Raw genomic sequence first — 20,885 nt, forward strand, 5'->3', positions numbered from 1 at the left:
CACTCTACCTGGAAATAGTATAAGATCCCACAAGTTAAGGTCTCAATCCCGTAAGACAGCTCCCAACTCACTTCAGATGCCAGTCATAGTAGGTTCCCGGGTTACCCACAACTTCTGTCCAACTTGGCTACAAATCAGAGGTTCCCACAACCCATTCCTTGGGTTTGATTAATCTGTAGAGTGTCTCACAGAACTCAGGGAAACACTTACTTACACTTACCAGTTTATTAAAGGATATGATAAAGGATACAGACGAACAGCCAGACAAAGAGATACATAGGGTGAGGTCTGGGAGGGTCCCAAGCACAGGAGATTCTGTCCCTGTGGAGTTGGGGTGCGTCACCCTCCCCATGTAGATATGTTCACCAACTGGAAGCTCCCTGGATCCCATACTATTGGGATTTTTTGGAGGCTTCCTCATGTAGGCATGATCAATTATTAATTCCATGTCCAGACTTTCTCCCTTCTCAAGAGAATGGGGGGTGGGCCTAAAAGCTCCAAGCTTCTAATCATGGCTTGGTCTTTCTGGTGACCAGCCCCATCCAGGAGCCATCCATAAGCCCACCCAGAGTCACCTCATTGGAACAAAAGACTCCTATCACTCAGGAGATTACAAGGGTTTCAGGAGCTCTGTGTCAGGGACCGGGGTCAAAACCCAAACATTGAATGGGGTTTGCAGGGTTTAGAGATGGGAGGGGGCCATGAGCCAAGGAATGCAGCCTGCTTCTAAAAGGTAGAAAAGGCAAAGGAATGGATTCTCCCCTAAAGCCTCCAGAAGGAACACAGTCCTGCTGACACCTTCATTTCAGCCCAGCAAAACCCACTTCAGACTTCTGACCCTTAGAACTGGAAGGTAATACATTTGTGTCATTTTAAGCCACTAAGTATGTGCCAATTTGTTACATCAGCCATTAGAAACTAATACAGTACCCAATCTCTCCCTTTGTCTTAGAACCTCAAGAAGATCGAACTGCACATCCTCCTTTCTAAAGTGTGTGCATTTCCGAGTCCCTTGCTGATCAAAAATTCCTGTTATACCCCTGAGAGGTATATATGTAATTCTGATGATTCAATACATCCTACTTCTACCAATAAGAGAGAACATTGAAAATACATATGCCCATATAATTTTACTGTTTCCTTTACCAAGCCTCTAACCAACTTTATTTATGTAACTGTACCTTAACAAAATAGCTTTTCCTCTTCCTACAGTAAATTTCCCTGCTGACCAATACTGGCTACCACTGGCACTGGCTGACTGATTGGTGATCCTACTGACCTGAGCTGCTGCCTTGGTGCAGACTGTCGGGCGTTTCTGCAGGAAGTTCTTAGCTCTTTCTTCATGTGGTCCTCCACTTATATCCTGGATACCTGCCTGGACCCTGCTCTGAGAAGGCAGGACGTAGGGCTAGGTCATAGGAACATCTTCATTCACGCTTAATGCCTATTACATAGTCATATCTTGTGCCCCTGTGTGGTTACAAAATCCCACCTCGGGCTCTCGACCACTTCTCTTGAACTAACATCTCCATTAAATCTCACCACCTCTCCTCCAACCGCTCCTCTGAATAGCCCCAAGTTTCTCTAAAAGAGACCTGGCTTGTGATGCTCACAGCTGCTCTCTGGCCATTTCAGCCTCTGCTGCTGTGGGCTGGGCAGTGGACCGCTGCCTTCATTGCCTTTCCTGCAGCAGAAGGCAGCCGCGTGCAGTCTCCTCGAGTGCCCGAGTACAGCTGACTCCTGAGTAACTCGGGAGTTAGGGATATGACCATCATGCGCTTGAAAATCCACGTGTAAAGTATAATTGGCCCTCCATATCCATTGTTCTTGGCATCCATTTCTGCATCTGTGAATTCAACCAATCGTATAGTACTGTGGTATCTACTATTGAAAAAATCCGCCTACAAGTGGACCAGTGTGGTGCAAACCCATGTCGTTCAGGGGTCAACTGTACTCACCCAGCCCCTCCTGAGCCTCCCCGCTGTCCCCTTGCCCCAGGCGCTCATTCCTGGCTCCGGGACCTGACCTGGCTGGTTGGACCTGGCTTCCCAGGTAGGAGGCGTGGCCACGTGCAAGATCTAATAAAACATAAGCTGGGGGGTGTGGGGAGGGTCTACTGGGAAAACCTCCAGCCTGTCTCACAGAAATCTGAGGCAGGGCAGGGGAAGATGGGGAGGAAAATTTTTTCCCATCCCTACGTTTTACTTCTGGGAAATCCACTTCTGGTTAAGAAATGTTTTTTCCTCATAACTTGTAACTAACTAGTTAGATGAAGGCCCAGCCTTTGCCTTGGGTTGCTCAAGTAGAAGTCCTTTATTAGAGACACAGGGTCACCCGAGGCTGAGGTCACTGAAACAGCCAGAGGCAGATATCCGGGAGGACAAAGGGGTCACAGCTGAGCAGAGCCCCATGGACTACACACTCCATCTCAGATTTTGAGAACACTGTGGGTGCCCGAATGCTTCATAATCAGGAAAGCCCCCAACACCCCATCATACCTCAGACACTCTGGAGCATCTCAGTGTGGCCTGTCATCCCTTGAATAGGATTTAGGTTACCTGCTGCTGGTTTGTACTGTGTCCATCTGAACAGAGGGGTCAGGTGTCGACTGTGCCTTCCCCATCTTCACATCCAGGTGCTTCCATGTTCCTTGCAGTGGGTTGAATAGAGGTCCCCCCAAAAGATATGTGCAACCCTAACCCACGGAACCTGGGAACGAATGTGACCTTATTTAGGAAAAGAGTCTTTGCAGAAGATCTTGAGATTAGATCATTCTGGATTATCCAGGTAGATCCTAAATCTAATGACAAGTGTGCTTATAAGAGAGAGAAGGGGAGAAGACACAGACATGTCTTCACAGAAGGCCATGTGGAGACAGAGGCAGAGATTGGAGTGATCCAGCCACAAGCAAGTGATCAATCACCTAAAGCCACCAGAAGCTGGAAGAGGCAAGGAAGATACTCCCCTAGAGACTTCAGAGGGAAACATGGCCTCAATTTCAGAATTCTAGCCTCCAGAAGTGAGAGAATACACTTCTGTTGTTTTAAACCACCAATTTTGTGGTAATTTCTTTCCTAGTAACGCTAGGAAACTGATATATTCCTTAATATGCAAACCCATTTCTTTCAGGAAGAATGAAATTAGCCCAAGTGGCAAAGGGGTAACTCCCCTTGGAGCTGTCACAGCACCAAATTATTGCCTGATCCCTCCTGCCACAGTGCTCACTTAGAGCTCCCTTCCCTGTTCATTCTCACCTGAGATGCTGTATGGCTCATACGGATGAAGCCTCGCTCACACCAGATGCACATCCAGCAGGAGATTTACAGGCTGGTGGGCCTGCGCTGCATGTGGTGGTTGCAGTCATCTATCTCACAGTTCTTGGGTACTTGGAAGACTCTTGAAACGCTTTCCTATTATTTTTTGTCAAATGGTCCTGAGTACTCATCAAGGCCATTATGTAACATATGGTGAACTTGACAAAGGTCAGTTCAGTGGCTCACCCCACAGCTAGAAGCAAGGTTTTTCAACTTAGACCAATGCTCCTCCCACCCCGCAGGGGGACGGTCCACGCCTGGGACAATGAAAAGGTTGTGAGGTGTCAGGAAGCCTGCAACCGAATTTAAAACCAAAAGTATCACAGGCTCCTTCATCTTCATTTGATGAATAAAATATCCTGTGTCCTGAGGCTCTCAGAAAATTGAAGAACGGGATGTAGTGCTTTGCAGACATTAATGTGCATATGAATTACCTGGCCAATTTTACTACCAATGCAGATTCTGACTCAGTAGGTCTGGGTGGGGCCTGAGCTTCTGCATTTCTTACAAGCTCCCAGGTGATGCCCCTGCTCCTGGTTTGTGGACCACATTTTGAGTAGCAATGAGATGGAGCTGCCATTGAATTTCTTCACATTCTCAGAAGTAAGCTACTTGGCCATGCTTGCCCTTTGCAATTCAGTAGCAGGAACTGTGGCTCTGAATCTGCCATTGCAAAGGAAGCTGGTGACACTCAAGCTGGTGATGCTTAGGGAAAAGTTTTATTGTAGATCGATAACCATAAAGATATTCATATCTTTGGGCCCAATAATTCCACTTATGGATGTTAATTCTAAATAAATAACCCAAAAGATGGAAAAACCTTTCTGAACAATGGTGTTCTGCTATAGCCAGCACTACATATACTAAAAAAAAGAAATTAGAAGTCTATGTCCAATATAAAGCAAATTATTATATAAATTATAATAAATTCATTCAAGGTAATATTGTGGATGTACGTTAGTCTTCTCTCCCTTCCCCAAAGTAACATGTCAATAAAGGAATGAAAATGGTGTGAACTCACAAGGTCAACAAATGAATGGATTAACAGTTTCCACACATTTTTCCAAGGTCAAAAGTATAAAGAATTGGGGAGCATGACTGCAGACCTCTGTCTCTGTTTGTAATGTTGTGTTTCTTTTTATTGGGTGGTGAGTACAAGGGTGATACTCTTACAGTTTTTATGTCTTTCTGAATGCAAGAAATATTTCAAATTTTAATAAAAAAGAAAGTGAATGGGGACAGAGTGAAAAACATTATGACCTCCATGTTAGGGGTGGGAGAATTATAACAAAACCAATTTTCCCAACGAAATCTGGCTTTGGCTCTTGAAGGCACCAGGGACAATGGAAGGCAAGAAGGAGGCATGGGGATAACCCCAGGGGAATGGGTAGTCTGTCTCCGGAGCTTTTCGATCCTTCGATCCGTGCCGCATGAGGAGACCCTCTCTCCCCTCTTACCACCACCATGGGAGATGGGCACTTTATTCTCTGGAGAAACTGAGTCACATCAGCTCAGAACTCAGGCACATCATATCATGAAGGGCCAGCTGAAAGCAAGAGAATTCCTGAGCGAGCTGTGTACTGAGCTGTGGGACCCTCTACCACTCCCCTGTCCTGCTCTCAGCCCTCCAGGAGCCAGATGTAGATGCCCATGGGTAAGAGACTGGCAAACACAACCAATGGGCCACATCCACTCCCTATGTTTGCAAATAAAGTTTTACTGAAACACAGTCACATGCATTTATTCATGGATTGTCTATGGCTGTTCTTGTTCTACAACAGAAGAGCAGAACAGTTGCAACAGACACCATCTGGTCTGCCAAGCCTAAAATATTTACTCTCTGGGTCTTGCAGAAAAATATTTGCCTACCACTGCTCTAGAGCAAAGTAGATATCCCCTGAGGAAGGACTCCAGATCTCTCACGTGGAGCTTTAGTGAAATGACAGGCAAGCTGCCCTGACCCAACAACGAAGCCCATCAGCTGGCAGATCCTTTCCACACACACTAAGCATCCAAGCAGGTTTTAGTCCCTCACTTTTAAGCACAAATGGATGTCCAGTGATGTTCCAGACTCTCGGAGGGAGCCCCAACACAAAGGAGTGTGATCAGAACAAACAAACAGAAAAAGGGACTTGGAGGAACCAAAAACTATTCAAGAAACAAAAGAAACTGACAATAAAAATACAGACTTAAGATCCTCAGAGATATGAGAAGGTATTTCATCCATAAAACAAGAACTAGATACTATAATAAACAAGAGTGAACTCTGGGGCTTCCCTGGTGGCGCAGTGGTTGAGAATCTGCCTGCTAATGCAGGGGACACAGGTTCGAGCCCTGGTCTGGGAAGATCCCACGTGCTGCGGAGCAGCGGGACCTGTGAGCCACAACTACTGAGCCTGCGCGTCTGGAGCCTGTGCTCCGCAACAAGAGAGGCTGCGACAGTGAGAGGCCCGTGCACCGCGATGAAGAGTGACCCCCGCTTGCCACAACTAGAGAAAGCCCTTGCACAGAAACGAAGACCCAACACAGCCAAAAATAAATAAATAAATAAATAAATAAATAAAAGCCAAGCATTTGAAGCCCTTTAAAAAAAAAAAAAAGAGTGAACTCTGGAAACGTAAGAAAGTGATAGTCCAAATTGAAAAAAATAAAGACAAAGTTCAGAAGAACCATGAGACAAAAAGACAAGAGGATCAAAATTTAGGAGGGAAAATTTAGGAATATTGGATTATCAATTCCAATATTTAATTTAAAAGAATTATGAAAAGAGAAAACAGAGGAAATGAACGTTACGAAATTAGCAAAGAAATACCATAAGATTTCTGGGAATTTTGTCTTTTTACCTATGGATTGTCCGTTGTGCCTGGCACAGTGAATAAAAACTACCGGCAAGGGTCATGGTGAAATTTGAGAGCATTACAGCAATAAAGAGAAGACTTTAAGCTTCCAGAGGGAAGAGAAACTAAACAAAAGAACAGAAATTAAAATGGATTCAGACTTCTCAACAGTAGCATAGCACTGGATATCAAAAAAAGTAAAGCAATGCCTTCAAAATTCTGAAAGAAAATGATTTTTAACCTAGGGTTCTATGTCCAGCACTGTTAGTCAAGTGTAAAGATAAAAAGAAAACATTTTTAGACCTGCAAGGACTCAAAATATTTAGCTCTTATGCATCCTTTCTTAGGAACTACTAAAGGATGTGCTTCAACACAACCAGGAGGTAAAACCAATAGACAGACGTGGAATCCAGGAAACTGGGGCTCTAACATAGACGTGAAGGAAGGCCCAGGATGATGGTTTTGCATCAAGCCTATAGAGCAAACAGTCCAGATTCGAGCAAGAGGACTCCAGACTTTGGGGAGAGGGCCTCCAGGAGACAGGGAGACAACCCTGCTTGATTATCTGATGTGTTTAAGATGTGAAACATTATTGCTAGATGTTTTACAGATTTGTTAGAACACTTGGAAAAGGTAATATGCTACTTAGCTCAGCAGCAGACAATCTTTACCCAGTTTAATAATGTGGACACTGACTGCTGATTTAACAATAAGTGTTATATTTGGAGGATCATGGGAGGAAATGGTGGAGTGAGTGGGGGGGACTGGTGAGTAGAAAGTTAATCCTTGTCTAAAATTGATAATCAAGAGCAGCTATAAAAACATATAATTTAGAAATATACAGGTAAATGCTAGAAGAAATAAGGACTGAAAGTAAGTGCCTCTGTGAGAAGGGATAGGAGAAAACATTGTTATTGCTTTTTTGTAAAAGAAATCATTTAGTGCTATTTTATTTTAACTATCGACATGCATTTTGATAAAACTGAAATTTTGTTTAAAAAGATTATGTGGCTATTTAAATTCTGTGGCTGTTTAACTAGAAAAACTAAGTTGCTTTTTGGAAAAATGTTTATAATATGTTAACTCTTTTGGTCTGCCAGTATTTTAAAGTCTTTACAATAAAGAAGTCCTCCAGTTGAGAATGATGCACTGGCAGCCTAGAAAAACTGTAGCATCCTTTGTGTGCCCCAGATGCCTTGAGATCTGTAGTCCATGTGGGAGGACGAGACATAGGCAGGCTTGGACTAGTGTATCAGTAAAGCTAGCATAACCAGGGGAGGATGCACCAAGGTTCAGCTAAAGAGTTAAGTGGGAAAAAGATATAAAATGCACATGTATACTATGACTGCAATAATGCAAAAACATGTTCATCATGAGAAGGGAGCAAGGACAAATGAAAACAGTTGGATTTGTTGGAAGTGGCAGTGAAGGTAAATTTTTTCCCCTTTAACTTGGAATTACATGAAGACTGATATAATGTTTGTGTAAAGCAGAATACACGTTTTTATAGGAAATCAGTGGCATTCTTGGCTCTGCTTCCCTCCTGCAGCTTAATTGCTTACACAGAACAGTATGTGGAATATGACCCTTTGGTCACGCCAGCTGAGCCGTCCAATCCCTGGATCAGTGACGATATTGCTTTATGGGACATAGAGATGAGGTAAAAAAAAAAATGTTTTAATGTTTGGGAGTGCGGGGGGCAATGCATGAGATCGTGAAATTATGTTACACCCTATCTTAATTTGACTCTTTTTATCAATAGAACAGAAACCCCTCAAGTAACCACCCAACTGGATTCCTTACCCATGGTTTCTACCTCCTAATAGCTTTGTACGTGGATCCTTTGTGGCTTCCCTCTGACCTCTCTATGACCCTGTAGATGTTATGATAACTGGGACAGTCCTTCACATTTCCTAGTTCCGATTGCTGGAGGGCAAGAATCTGTGGGTCAGTTTAGCTTTTATACATTAGCAGCCGCAACAATAATAGCTAGCCCTTACTCTGTGCTGGCCACACAGTAAGTGTCTTCCACTGAATCCCCACAAGAGGTAAACATTATAATCTCACAATTGAACAGATGGGGAACTGAAGCACAGAGGAGTTAGTGAACTTGCTCAAGGTCACACAGCAAGTAGGTGGCAGAGTTAGGATTAGAACCCAGGCAGAGGGCTCCAGAGCTGTCGTTTTCATCACCCTGCTCTTCTGGAATAGCGGGCAGCAATGGTTCCATCCCATAGCTCCTTATCGATGAGAGAAACTAGTGTGTTTACTTAGTAGCTGAGGAACCGAAGCCCAGGGAGACTTAGACCACGTTCACGATTACAAAAGGAAACCCAGTGTGGTGTGCCTTTGTACCCTCTGCCCCTCGGTGAGACAACTCTTTATTTGTTCTTCATTTCTTTATCTCTCTCTCATTCACTTTCATTCTTGCTCTTTTTCTGGCTTCTTTTCTTAAAATGGAAAACCTTATAAGAAGTAATAGAAGTCATAGACGCTTCTTATAAAAAGTTCAAACTGTCCAGATGGGCATAACAAAGCAAACTCTTTCTCCCTCCAGCCCAATCTCATTTTCCAGAAGGAGCCTTTGTTAATAGTCTAATGCCATGATTCCCAAACTGCACCAGGGCACTCTAGACTGCTGCAGGGAACTCACAGGGTTCCCACGGGACATTCTAAATCTTTGAGGGAAACATAGTGATGTTCAACCCATGTCAGATACAGTGTAGACGATTAGCTTATGGTCGTTCACCATTCTTAACATTAGATCACATTACATTCCTTCCAGTGATGTCATATCTTTGCACATCTGGGTTTTCAGGGCAGTTGTTGTGGCAAAAAGCAAGTACTGGACAAAAATCAACATGGACTAGGAAATGAGGGGGCAGGTCCAGTCTGATTCCAAAGTTTGAGAAGATGTGCAGTACTCCACAGCACACACGCGGTCATTAGGAATGAAGTAAACATATTATTTTTTCTTTCAATTTATATGTATTTCAAATAGCTATTAAGTTGTTAGGACATAGATACATATTACGCTCTTTGACTTTTTAAGGAAAAAAAAACTATTAAGGTTTTTGTTGTTGTTTTGGCCCAGGGGCCAAATGAAAACTTAGTGAGACATTAAGAGCACCATGAACTAAGGAAGAGTGAAAACCTTTGACTTACTGTCTATCCCTTTAGATCTGTTTGTATATACAATATCATATTCTTTTGGATAAAAAGGTCCTTTACATATACATTGTCCCGTAATTTTTTAATTAACAATATATCATGGCAATCTTTCCAGGTAAACACGTATAGATCCGCCTATGCTTTTTAATAGTTACATCATGTCCACTTACATAATTGTAGTGTAATTTATTTAACTAATGCCCAGGTCATAACACTTCGCTCGCAGCCATCTTGCTCCAAACTTGGGAGCGCCCTCGTCCCTCCCAGAGCATCTCTCCCTCACCCTCATGCTCAGGGTGGATGTGGGCATGCAGGTGGCAAGGTCCCTGCCTCCACCCCTGCAGCCCACCCAGCAATTGCCCCCTTCTCGCCCTGGGGCCCAGGATGTAGGTATTGTACAAAGGTTTCTAAATCCCTTCTTTTCTATGCACCTTTTTATTTAAGAGGGTGGGATCCCATGTGGGAACCCCCCACGATAAAGTTTGTCACTGTTTGGGAAAAAAAATATTTACGTTATAACCTTTTGTTGTTGTTGTTAACATAAACAGTGATACAAGGAACATCCTTATGCACAAGTCCAATTATTTCTTCAGGATAAATGTCCAGTGTTGGAATTGCTAAGAATGGTATGCATATTTTAATTTTAGTTCATATGGCTAGATTCCCCTGGAGCAAAACAATAACAACTTTTTTTCATGCCCTCAGCTTAAAAGTGCCCATTTCCCCACATCCTTACCAACCCAAGCATTATCAAGTTTTTTCATCTCTGCAAATCTGCCAGATGAAAATAAAAATATTTTACTTTTATTTCTTTGTTAACATACTTGAGAATCTTTTCTCGTGATTACTAGATACTCATTTTTCTTTTGTGGCTTGCCTGTTTTTGTGTTTTTTGCCCATTTTTCTAGTGGTATGTTTTGCCTTAGACTTTGGGATAGAAAGCAGTCACATTTACTTGGATCATATAGTTAATCTTTTTCCTGATAGTTTATGTTTTCTGAATCTAATTTTTCTTCTTGTTTCTGTTTCTCTTCCTTGACTTTTGCTTTATTAATCAAGTTTTGTATTAGTTTTTGTTACTCTAGTTTCTAGTCTAGTCATACTTTTAAGGGGTTTATTTTAAAATGTCATTGCTTCAAGCAAATAATAATGAAGTATAAAAAATGAAAACTAGAAGTTTTTCTTTACCTCCTCCAAATCCCGTTCTTCCCCAGAGCTTTGTTAACCTGATATATATATATATATATATATATACTTCTTTTTTTAATTTATTATTTTTGGCTGCGTTGGGCGTTCGTTGCTGCGTGTGGGTTTTCTCTAGTTGTGGCGAGCGGGGGCTACTCTTTACTGCGGTGCATGGGCTTCTCATTGCGGTGGCTTCTCTTGTGGCAGAGCACAGGCTCTAGGTACACAGGCGTCATTAGTTGTGGCATGCGGACTCTAGAGCACAGGCTTAGTAGTTGTGACACATGGGCTTAGTTGCTCCGCAGCATGTGGGATCTTCCCGGACCAGGAATCGAACCCATGTCCCCTGCATTGGCAGGCAGATTCTTAACCACTACACCACCAGGGAAGTCCCAACCTGATATATTTGAAACTAACACTTTGAGACGTATTTCTCAATCAACATTAAAAGAAAATAGTATGTAGATGGGTATCTTCTTTCTAATATTTCTGACATGCCCTCGGTAGTCCCTTTGATCGGATCCAAGAACTTAAATCTTTCTTTAACTTGGGTCCCCTTCCTTCCTTCCTTCCTTCCTTCCTTCCTTCCTTCCTTCCTTCCTTCCTTCCTTCCTTCTTCCTTCCTTCCTTTCTTTCTTTCAATTATTGCTACACTTTTCTCCATTCTACCCTCTCTTTTCAGGAAATCCTTTTGTAGGAATTCTGGTCATGTGGGGTGTAGCAGCCCTATCTCTTTTCTCTACTCTTTTTCCATCTCTTCGTCTTTTTATTCTATATTCAAGGATAGAATTCCTTGAATTACTCTTCAGAGTCACCAGTTTCAATGGTGTCCATTCTGTGATTTCATACTTTAATGAGTTTTTCTTTTCCTACGAAGTGTTGAGAAGAGTGGTTGACAACCGTGCTCTTTATTTCCAAGAATCTGTAATATTTCTTGGACTACTTGTTCTTAGTAGCCTGCTCTGTTCTAGTGATGTTTATCCTCTTGAATCGCCCTGAGGATGGGATACAGAATTTTTTTTCATATCTTCCCTCTATTTCTACCACTTAGTCTATTTCACAGGGTATCATCGATCAGAGAATCATTGTTTCTGTTCATTGTCTCATTACTCCAATCACTGTTCAGAGCAGATCAATCCTTTCAGAGACCCAGAAATTTGGGGTACTGCTGGTTTTCATAAATGAAGGTCTTGGCTTTCAACTTTTGCCATACATTAGAACCACCTGGAGAGCTTATTTTAAAAAATACCAATGTCCAGCCTGGTCCCCAGGTCAATTAAGTCAGAATTTCTGGCAGCGGGGCATTTGTTTCTTCCTTTTATGCTCATGTGCAGCCCTGGTCCAGATGGGCTATACCAGTAGCTGATGAGGTGCCCTCAGTAATTGGGAGGCTGGTTCTCAAACCACAGGGTACACCAGAACCACCTGCAGGTGCTCATTCAAATACAGATGCCCCAGGGTGGTTCTGGGCGCCTATATGTTTAGCAAGCCTTCTGAGTGATTCTGAGGCACAGCACAGGTTGAGAAATCCTGGTGTGGCTTCTGAGTTCCCCTGACCTGGGGCAGGCTCTCCTCTGGTCACGTGGCTGTACGGCCTCACCTGAGTGTATTAATGGGAGGAGGGCACAGGTAAATCGGCGGGGTTCTCCTCTGGGCTCTGGACATACGGTCCAAGAACAGACTGAAAGACTGGGTCCTCTCTGGAAGTGGGATGGGTGGCTGTGGGGGTCCGTGGGTGGTCGAGCCCCAACTTTCCTTAGCCCAACGTCCCTGCAGCCAAGCGTGCTGCTGTGTTTCAGGCCCTGATTGGTTTTCTGAAGTTCTTCAGTTTCCTCTCCATGGTGCTTCCCAAGAAGGCCACCCTTTCTCCCTTCTGCTGAGGGATCTTAGGGACACCCAGATAGATCTGCAGAAACCTATGAGAAGTAGGGGAAAACCGCAGCATCTTTAGAAGTCTCCCTGCCTTGCTGAGATGTTTTTCCCATCCATATTTGCTGTACCACCCCTAGGTTACAGAGGTACCACCCCTAGGTTACAGAGGCACCACCCTCTGGCTTTACTGCCCACATGAGAAGCTGGCCAGAAAACATCCCCCCTTTACTTAGGAGACCCTCTCTGCCCCAGGGAGCCTGTGTCCCATATTTCTGAGTTTATTCCCTGTGTCCCCTGTTCAATGCCCACCAACTGCCTCTACTTCCAGTCCTGCTGCCCAGGGCTTGGGGTTTTCCCAGACTTATGCTGGGGACACTAAGTTACTTTATTCCCAGATGGCCCCACTAGAAGTATAGGCAGCTCTCAATCAGCTTTGTCACCAGTTCCGTGAGTCCAACTGCTTCATACCTTCACGAAATTCCTCAACGTTTGTCATCTGCTGGTAGGAAATTTCTTTGCCTCTACACACTATGTTTTGTCTTCTTTTTTAGTATTTCATGGAACTCCAGGCTCTTGCCTGTTCCCTCTTCCTGGACCACTTCCGCAGACCCTCACACAGCTGACTTCCCTTCTCATTCAAGTCTCACTCAGCATTGGTGTCCCTTCCTCAGAAAGGTCTTCTCCTAAATGGAAAAAGAATTTGAAGAAGAATAGATGCATGTATATGTAAAAAAAGAAGAAAGGTCTTCTATGACCACTCAATCTGTAGTGGTCACCCCATCCATCCAGTCACTCTATATCCCATCCTCCCCCTAGTTCTCTTTCTAGATAAGACTTAAAATTATTTTAGTGCCTTGACCCCTGTCTGGCACATAGTAGGTACTCAAAAGGTATAGGTTGGATGGAGGATAGGTGGAGAAATGACCATTCTGTTAGCCATTTCGTTGGTTTTTGGGAAAGGAGGAGAGGTAAGTGCATGAATTGAATTCACCATGATGACACCAGGATTTCCTCCTTCTTTCTTGAAAGTCAGCAATAAAACATGTGATAGCTTGGGAAAATGGCAGTCATCTGGCCTGTTGGTTTATCCCAGCCTATCAGCTTGGTCCCCAAGGGATGAGCTGCCCCCACAACTAGGCTCTGGCTCTGTTCTTACTGCTCAGGCTTCTACTCTAATCATAACACCTGACCTAACACCTGCAGTGTTCTGTCTACCTTCAAGCAGAGTCAAGTTATTTAGATACAAGTGAAAATGAAGAGAAGCTGTGAGGCCCGATTTCTTCTCCCAGTAGGACATTCCCACCCAGTCAGATGCTGGCGGTGGTTGGGTACCTGCCTTTGGTGACACGGAGTCGGGGATCAGTGCCAACATCCTGGTTCAGTCTAAAGATGAAACAGCCTTTGTCCGTGAAAGAAAGGCTGAACATGACCGGTAAAATAATCAAAGGTTATTTTTTCTCAGTTTCAGTTTAATTCAACAAATAGTACTGTGAACCTCCTATGTGCTGCCTTCTGAGCAAGAAGGTCTCTCAAGATACTAATGTAGCGAGGTGAATAAACGTGCTATCTTACCTCCCGGCCTCAGGATTCCTCCTCATTTGGCAAAGGACATTAATGTCGCTTGGGGCATAGACTCAGTGATTTTTTTAAATTGCCTTCGGCTGGATGGGGCAATGTGTACCCCCTTCTCAAGACCCTCCAATTTCAGTAAAGGCTCTACCCTCCCAAACACTGTGTGAAGGAGGTTTTTGGTGAAGATGGGTGAAGGTGTGTGGAAGAGTCAAGGCAGCATGGGAGAGAGCAGGAGTCCCTTGGGACTTCGTGTTCATCTGAGGTGGGCTGTGATTTCTGCTGGGCATGAGCAAATGGGTACAGACTCTTTACGATGTCCAGGGCAGAGGGCATCGCAGAGAACGTCTGGATTCCACAGAGATGAACATGCTGTCTCTGCCTCGAGGTTTCAGACAACCCAGTGGAAGACGGTGACAGGGTTTAACAGAATAATTGGCAGAATGATGCACCTCGTAGCATAAATAATAGAAAATTGTGCTTTAATCCTGTCTCCTTCTCAGACAAACTTTTAGATCTAGAAATCCAAGAATGAGAAAGGGCATGTTCAGAGGGTAATACAAGGCTGCCCTTTTAAAGGATGCGCCTCAAGTCTATCTAATGGAAATTCTGAGAAATCAAGGTTTGATAAAGAAAGTAGTGATTGCCAGGGCTCGTCATTGAGGGAAAGTAAGCCCCAAATTGCCATATCTCAGTTGGAGAGAGCTCTGTAGTCTAAACACCACCAGGAGAGGGTCTCTGGGAAGTATTCCTGAATATGCCATCAGCCAGATAGTGGATCTAACAAGAACCTGGCATTGCCTGCAGGATTGTGGTTCATGATTTGCTCTCACCACATGATATACATTTGGCTTTCTCTCTATGCTGGGCAAAGGTGCATGAGCAAAGAGCTACAAGGAAGCCGGCTCATCCTGCTTGGCCAAAGGCATCTACTCCCAACTAGCCTGACCTGCTGAGAGGCAGAGACCGTCCCTGAGCTGCCCGTGCCCAGCAAGTTTAATAGAACTGTTCATCCAGGATATCAGTCAAGTTCCTTCGCTGTGGCAGTCAGTCTCCGAAGATGGCCCCATCGGTGCCTTCTCTCTTTGTATGCCTGGGCTGCTGCTTACCTCAGGATGGGACACCTCCTGCTCTTTTTATCTGGGCTGGCCTTGGTGCCTTATTTAACCAACAGAGTATGGCAGAAGTAACATTCTGAGAAAATGGTCATAAAGCAGCCCTTGGTCATTTGAGACATTTGCTTTTTAAGACACTCCTTCTTAGAACCTGTTGGCCAAGCCGTGAGAAACCCAAACCATTAGGGAGACCGTGAGGTTGACAGCCTCAGCTGAGCTCCTGGCCAAAACCCAGAATCATCTGCCGTGTGATGAGCCATTGTGGGTGTGTCCAGCCCAGTCCAGCCTTCAGATGACACCGCCCCAGCTGCTATCCAACTACAACCTCTTGAGAGACCCCAAGTGAGAACCCCCCAGCTGAGCCCAGTCAACCCATGGGATGCTGAGAGAGAAGAATAAATTGTTGTTTTAAGCCACTGAGTTTGAAGACGGTTTGTTACACAGCAACAAATAATAGGACCACTCCCCATTGAAGTATTTAGGACCCTCAGGTTTTCTTGGGGCATTAAATAAAATTGCGATTGTTCCTTCAACAGCCCTGGTCCTGAGATGGGGTCAATGGGTATTTACTCTTTAAGGAACAATCCCTTGTATCATAGTTTTTCTGATAACTCAAATATCTTTTGAAGATAGCTGAGTGTTTTTATAGATAGCTGCTTCTTGTGAATCTGGCTTTCTTGTTCTCAGTTTGGGAGATTTCCTCCATGCTCTTTAGTTGGGAGATCAACTGGAATGACAGACTCCCTTGGAGAGCCACCTGTCTTTGCTATATATTGGTTTGGGCCGCTCACTGGGAGGCAGAATTTGGTGAGGAGCAACGGACACAGAAGAGAAATTAGAGTTAGAAAAACGCATCCAGCTAGTGATTAGAAAATACTGTCAGTATAAGGGCACATCATTCACATCACTATACACATCCTATTGATTTCCTCTTAGCGTTAAATACTTGCTGTGTGAAAAGCACTATGATGAATACAAAGACACATGATATGTGATCTCTTCCCTCAGAGAGCTCACAAGATAGCCTGGAGAGACAATGACATAAACCCTTAAGAAGCTAAATGATGGTATAAAACCATAATTAGAAATATGTCATAAGGAAGCCTTCCTACACAATGGATGGAGATAAAGGAGCTGTGAGTTCCATGGATTATTTGTTTGAGTTGGACCAAGGGAAAATTATTGACCTGGTCACCTGGGGATGGATGTTCAGAGATATTTTACTTTTCAGAATTATTTTATAACCGCAGAGACCATTCCGTGGTAGCAATATGTTCAAATCTGATCTTAAACCTTAAAAGGGATGATGCTTGGAAATAACCAAGTGATACAAGAAAGACAAATATAGAAAAGTTGTATCCAAGAAGCTTTTAATAGAATAGATCCCAATGACCAGATGTTCTAGAAGAAAAGGAGCAGATGTGAAGTGTCCAGATACAGAAATAGGATTGTGAATAATGGATAATTGAAGGAACCCAGATGTACTAGTTTGAATAATGTCACCTAAAAATTCAGAATCCCAGAATGTGACTTTATTTGAAACAGGACCATTAAAGATGCAATTAGTTAAGATGACAAGGTCATCCTCGGGTAGAGTAAGCTCTTAATCCATATGACTGGTGTCTTTATAAAAAGAGAAAACAGAGACACAGGCACACACAGAGTAAGTGTCTAATGAAAAACCAGATACAGAGGGAGAACACCATGTGATAACAGAGGCAGAGATTGGAGTAATGTATGAGCAAGCCAAGGAATGCCAAGGATTGCTGGCAACATCAGAAGCTAAGAGGAAGGCATGGAACATATTCTCCCCTAGAGCCTTCAGAGAGAGAGAGCGGCCCAGTTAACACCTTGATTTCAGATTTCTAGCCTCCAGAACTGTGAGAGAATAAATTTCTATTTTACGCCACCCAGTTTGTTGGTACTTCGTTGTGGCCACCCTAGGAAACTACCACACCAGGGTATCCTATTTCTCCAGACCTCCTTGTTTCTGCTGAAGGCTGAGCTTGCAGCTTTCTGGATGTCCCGACCTCTGTCCTAGGCCTCCGATTCTGCCTCTACTGTGACACCCCAAACTTTCTGGCTTACCCTCAAAATGGCCCTTATCCCACTCCTGCCACCACCAAGGAACCTGGCAGGATGAATGCGGTCTCGCTGCTTGGGTACCAGAAAGTGGTGACACTAGTGGTAGGTGTGTGTCCATAAGGCAGTCACTACAGTGACCAAGCAACTTTCCACACCTGGCTCTCTGGGCACAGCCTTTGATTGGGGTGCAGCTGCCACCAGCACCATCCCTGCAGAGCCCTGCAACTTTGGTGGCAAAGAGCAGATAGCTGAGCTCATTCCAGGTCACAGCATGACACTGGCAGAAAGAGATGCTTTCCTGCATCTCTCTGGGTCCTATATTTGCTGCTAGCCTCAACCCCAGGGGGGATTTCTCTATTAACAGCATTTTTTTGTGCCCTGGAAAGCTATTGAATTTGATTGGTTCTGTGCCTTGAGTTTGAGAGGATTCAGGATCTGTCTTCTTGGCTCGTTGCAGAAGGCCCAGCCTGGCACTTTGGAAGAGATCTTTCATGGAATTCCCCATTGTTTGACCTGGTAGGCTTAGTCTTCCACTGTCACCCTATTGAGCTATCCCTAGAGATTCACAAGAGCCTCCCCAAGCCCCAAGGACAAGCCCCAGAATTAGAAGATCCTGCAGGTAATGATTACACATAGCGGTGCAGAAATAGAAGAGATGGGTTTGAATCACTTCATTCCAGGACTGTGATTTCCAATACAGTAGCCACTAGCCACATGTAGCCCCTTAAATTTAAGCTGTAATTATTTAAAATTAAGTAAAATTTAAAATTCAGTTCCTCAGTCACACTAGCCACATTTCAAGGACTCAGTAGCCACATGTGGGTGGTGGCTACCATGTTGGAGCACAGATATGGAATCCTTCCATCATCGCAGAAAGTTCTATCAGGTAGCACTGGTCTAGAGCTATTTGTTTTCCAAACCTTTCCACACATGTGCTCTCTTCCCCTTTTTTACTAAGTGTAGTTTCCTGAGATAAATATTGAGAATATGTCAACTCCATAACACAAAGAAACATCATTTTATTCACTTAATGTCTGTTAGAGATAATAAAAAGTATGTGTCCATTTTTAAAAAGAGGGGGAATACTTGGATGTGATCACTGTACCCTACACTACAGAGCAGCGCTCACAGCACTAGTGTTTTGCAGATGAAATGTACCTTCCTTGCATCATTTGTTGACGCTACTGTGCAGTGATTCTGAGCCCTGTGGGCAGGAGCCTTTGCGGACCAATGTGGCTAGCTTTCATTCCACACCTACACACTTTCTATCTCCACCTTCTGCCCTTGGCAACAGAGCTGCATTGGGAGAATAACCCAAATTTGGATGTGGGGAGCGGAGAGACGGCTACTGTTGAGCTCCTGCAAAAAGCCTGAGTGAGACCATTGAAAATGAATGGAATATTATGCTATTTTCTCCTCTAGTTTCTATAATTTTCTTGTATCAAGCCGGATGACAATGAAACTATGTACTTCATTATTTGGCTCTCCATAAAAATAACTTCACCACACCCTAGAATTTAAAATTATGCTTCTGGCTTTTGTTGAAAGTAGCTGTATGTAAAAGTTTCCTGCACTTTTTGTTGTAAGAAAAGTATCAAAAACATCATTTATTGTGTTTCAGTGCCTCTTATGTAAAGACTTGTGAGATAATTCCTCTTGTAATTCAATACCAGAGCAAAAGTTGTCTTTACTGGCGAACATAAGCTAGCTCTTTCAAATGTTGAGAGTTATGTAATCCATTCAAATCTCTTTTTGTCTTGGCTCCAAGGAAGCTCTAAAAAATTTTTTGTTCACTTGCAGCAGTTTCCCTAGCCTAGATTTTCTGGTATAATAATCATCCCCTACCATGACTTGTCATCACTTGTTCTTATTATTATATTTAAGAGTTTTGGGTTTTTGTTATTGTTTTGTTTTAGTAATTGTATTCTTGTAAACCTCCTCTTCTTTTTGGACATAAATTAAACACGTTTATCAATGAATATCAAAAAACGAGGGGAAATAAATATTGCTAGGCCAGTGCTTCTCAGAGTTTAATGTGCACTTAAATCACCCAGGGATCTTGTTAAGCTGTGGATTCCAATTCCACGTGTCTGAGGTGGGGCCTGAGATTCCACTGCTGGTCCACAGACCACCGTGTGAGTGGGAGATGGCGGTGTGTAGCTTGTGAACTAGCACCCTATTGCTGCTAGAAGGAGTCAGAGGAATAAATACAGCAAGTGAACTGTAAATGGAAAGGACAGAAGCTGAAGGAAATATTCTCATCTTCCAACACAAAATGAATAAGACCAGTTCCCCACCCCCCTCTCCCCCATGCTTTGGTTTGGAGAGGGTCCCATGGATGTGAGGCAGCACAGCAGAGCTAAGAGCTGCACTCTGGAGCCACACTGTCTGACCTAGAGTCTCCACTCCATCCCTTCCTAGTGTGTCTTTGGGCAAATTGTCACTAGGCCTCAGTTTCCCTATCTGCAAAATGGGAACAATACTAGTACATTTTTCAGAGTAGTTTCAAGGACTCAGTGAATTAACAGATGTGAAGTGCTGGGAACAACGCCTAGGCCATCATAAACACTGTGCGGGTGGTGGTTAAATCAGTGAGTGAATTCAGCATTCTGCTTCTAAACAACTGAATAAGGTTTATCCTGGATGAGTGGATGCATTTCTGACCGACTGTATATCACTTGGATCTAAACTGGACTCTGTTTTTCCCCTGTGGATTGAGGAAGGGGCAGGAGGGGGGGCTACATCTTTGATGAAAAGTCAGATTCACGAGGCATCCTCTTTATTCTTTTTTAAGTGAAAAAAATGATGGCCTTAAGAGTTGGACTTATAACTGACAGGAGTGGCCCAGGGAAGCCGAGTCAGTGGGGTTGTTGTAGTTCCTGTAGAGCAGCCACTTGGCGGGCATCCTGGTGACCCTCAATTAAATGTGGCCCCCTTCAAATACCTTCTTTAAAGAGACTTTTTACTGTTGGCTAGTGCTGGTGTACAAAAGTCTGCATTTGGGATTTGTGCAGGTTTTATGGAATCTGTCACTTAAATATGAGACATTTCCCTTTGGCCCGTGGCAGCAAAATAAATTTGAGTTGCTGAAGAGAATATGACACAGGTTTTTGCCTGGTATTGATCACCTTTTAAACCTTTGTTCCCCCTCCCAAAGCAAAGAGCCCAGCCAGCACCGAGTAAAGAGATGGGGCTTCTCTTTCGACGAGATATTGAAGGACCAGGCGGGGCGGGACCAGTTTCTACGATTTCTGGAGTCGGAATTCAGTTCCGAAAACCTCAGGTAAATCTCTCCAAGGTTTGAGTTGTGTGCAGAGTGTATATGAAGAAATTTGCATCCCTCTTTCCACCTCCCTTTGTCAATCAGATGTTATGGCTCAGATTCCAATTCCAGTGAATCTGGCTGGGTTGACACAGAGAACAAACTTTATGTGCAGCTTTGTTATCACCAGATTAGCACTGACCAATACCAGCATTTGTTGTTCTTTAAGTCCAGATGACATGTTTTCAAGTTACTGGAAACATGTCTCCAATAATAAGTCAATGGTCAAATGGATTTAATGATGCTGTCCATTAACTAAAACCATAAAACCATGGAAATCCACAGTGGAAAGGCAGTTCAGAGACCATCCCCTTCAAAACTTCCCAGTCCAGGGTCCTGAATACTGGACAGGCTAACCAGAAGAAAGAATGGTCAGTGGGCTCATTTCAGAATTTCAGAAAGCCAAAGTAAATAT

At 43.6% G+C, this 20,885-nt stretch overlaps 1 protein-coding gene across 1 annotated transcript in view; it reads left to right on the forward strand.

Annotated features, from left to right (window-relative positions):
- Positions 1-20,885, forward strand: part of RGS6 (regulator of G protein signaling 6) — a 575,969-nt gene that overhangs the window by 497,990 nt on the left and 57,094 nt on the right. Inside the window, 2 exon segments of the mRNA XM_089907925.1 lie at positions 7,701-7,811; positions 20,306-20,431. Coding sequence (XP_089764051.1) covers positions 7,701-7,811; positions 20,306-20,431 — 237 coding nt within the window.

This window comes from Delphinapterus leucas, chromosome 2, assembly GCF_059928025.1.
Source record: "Delphinapterus leucas isolate spDelLeu-1000000601 "Yukka" chromosome 2, BTC_Dleu_Yukka2, whole genome shotgun sequence".
NCBI lineage: Eukaryota > Metazoa > Chordata > Mammalia > Artiodactyla > Monodontidae > Delphinapterus > Delphinapterus leucas.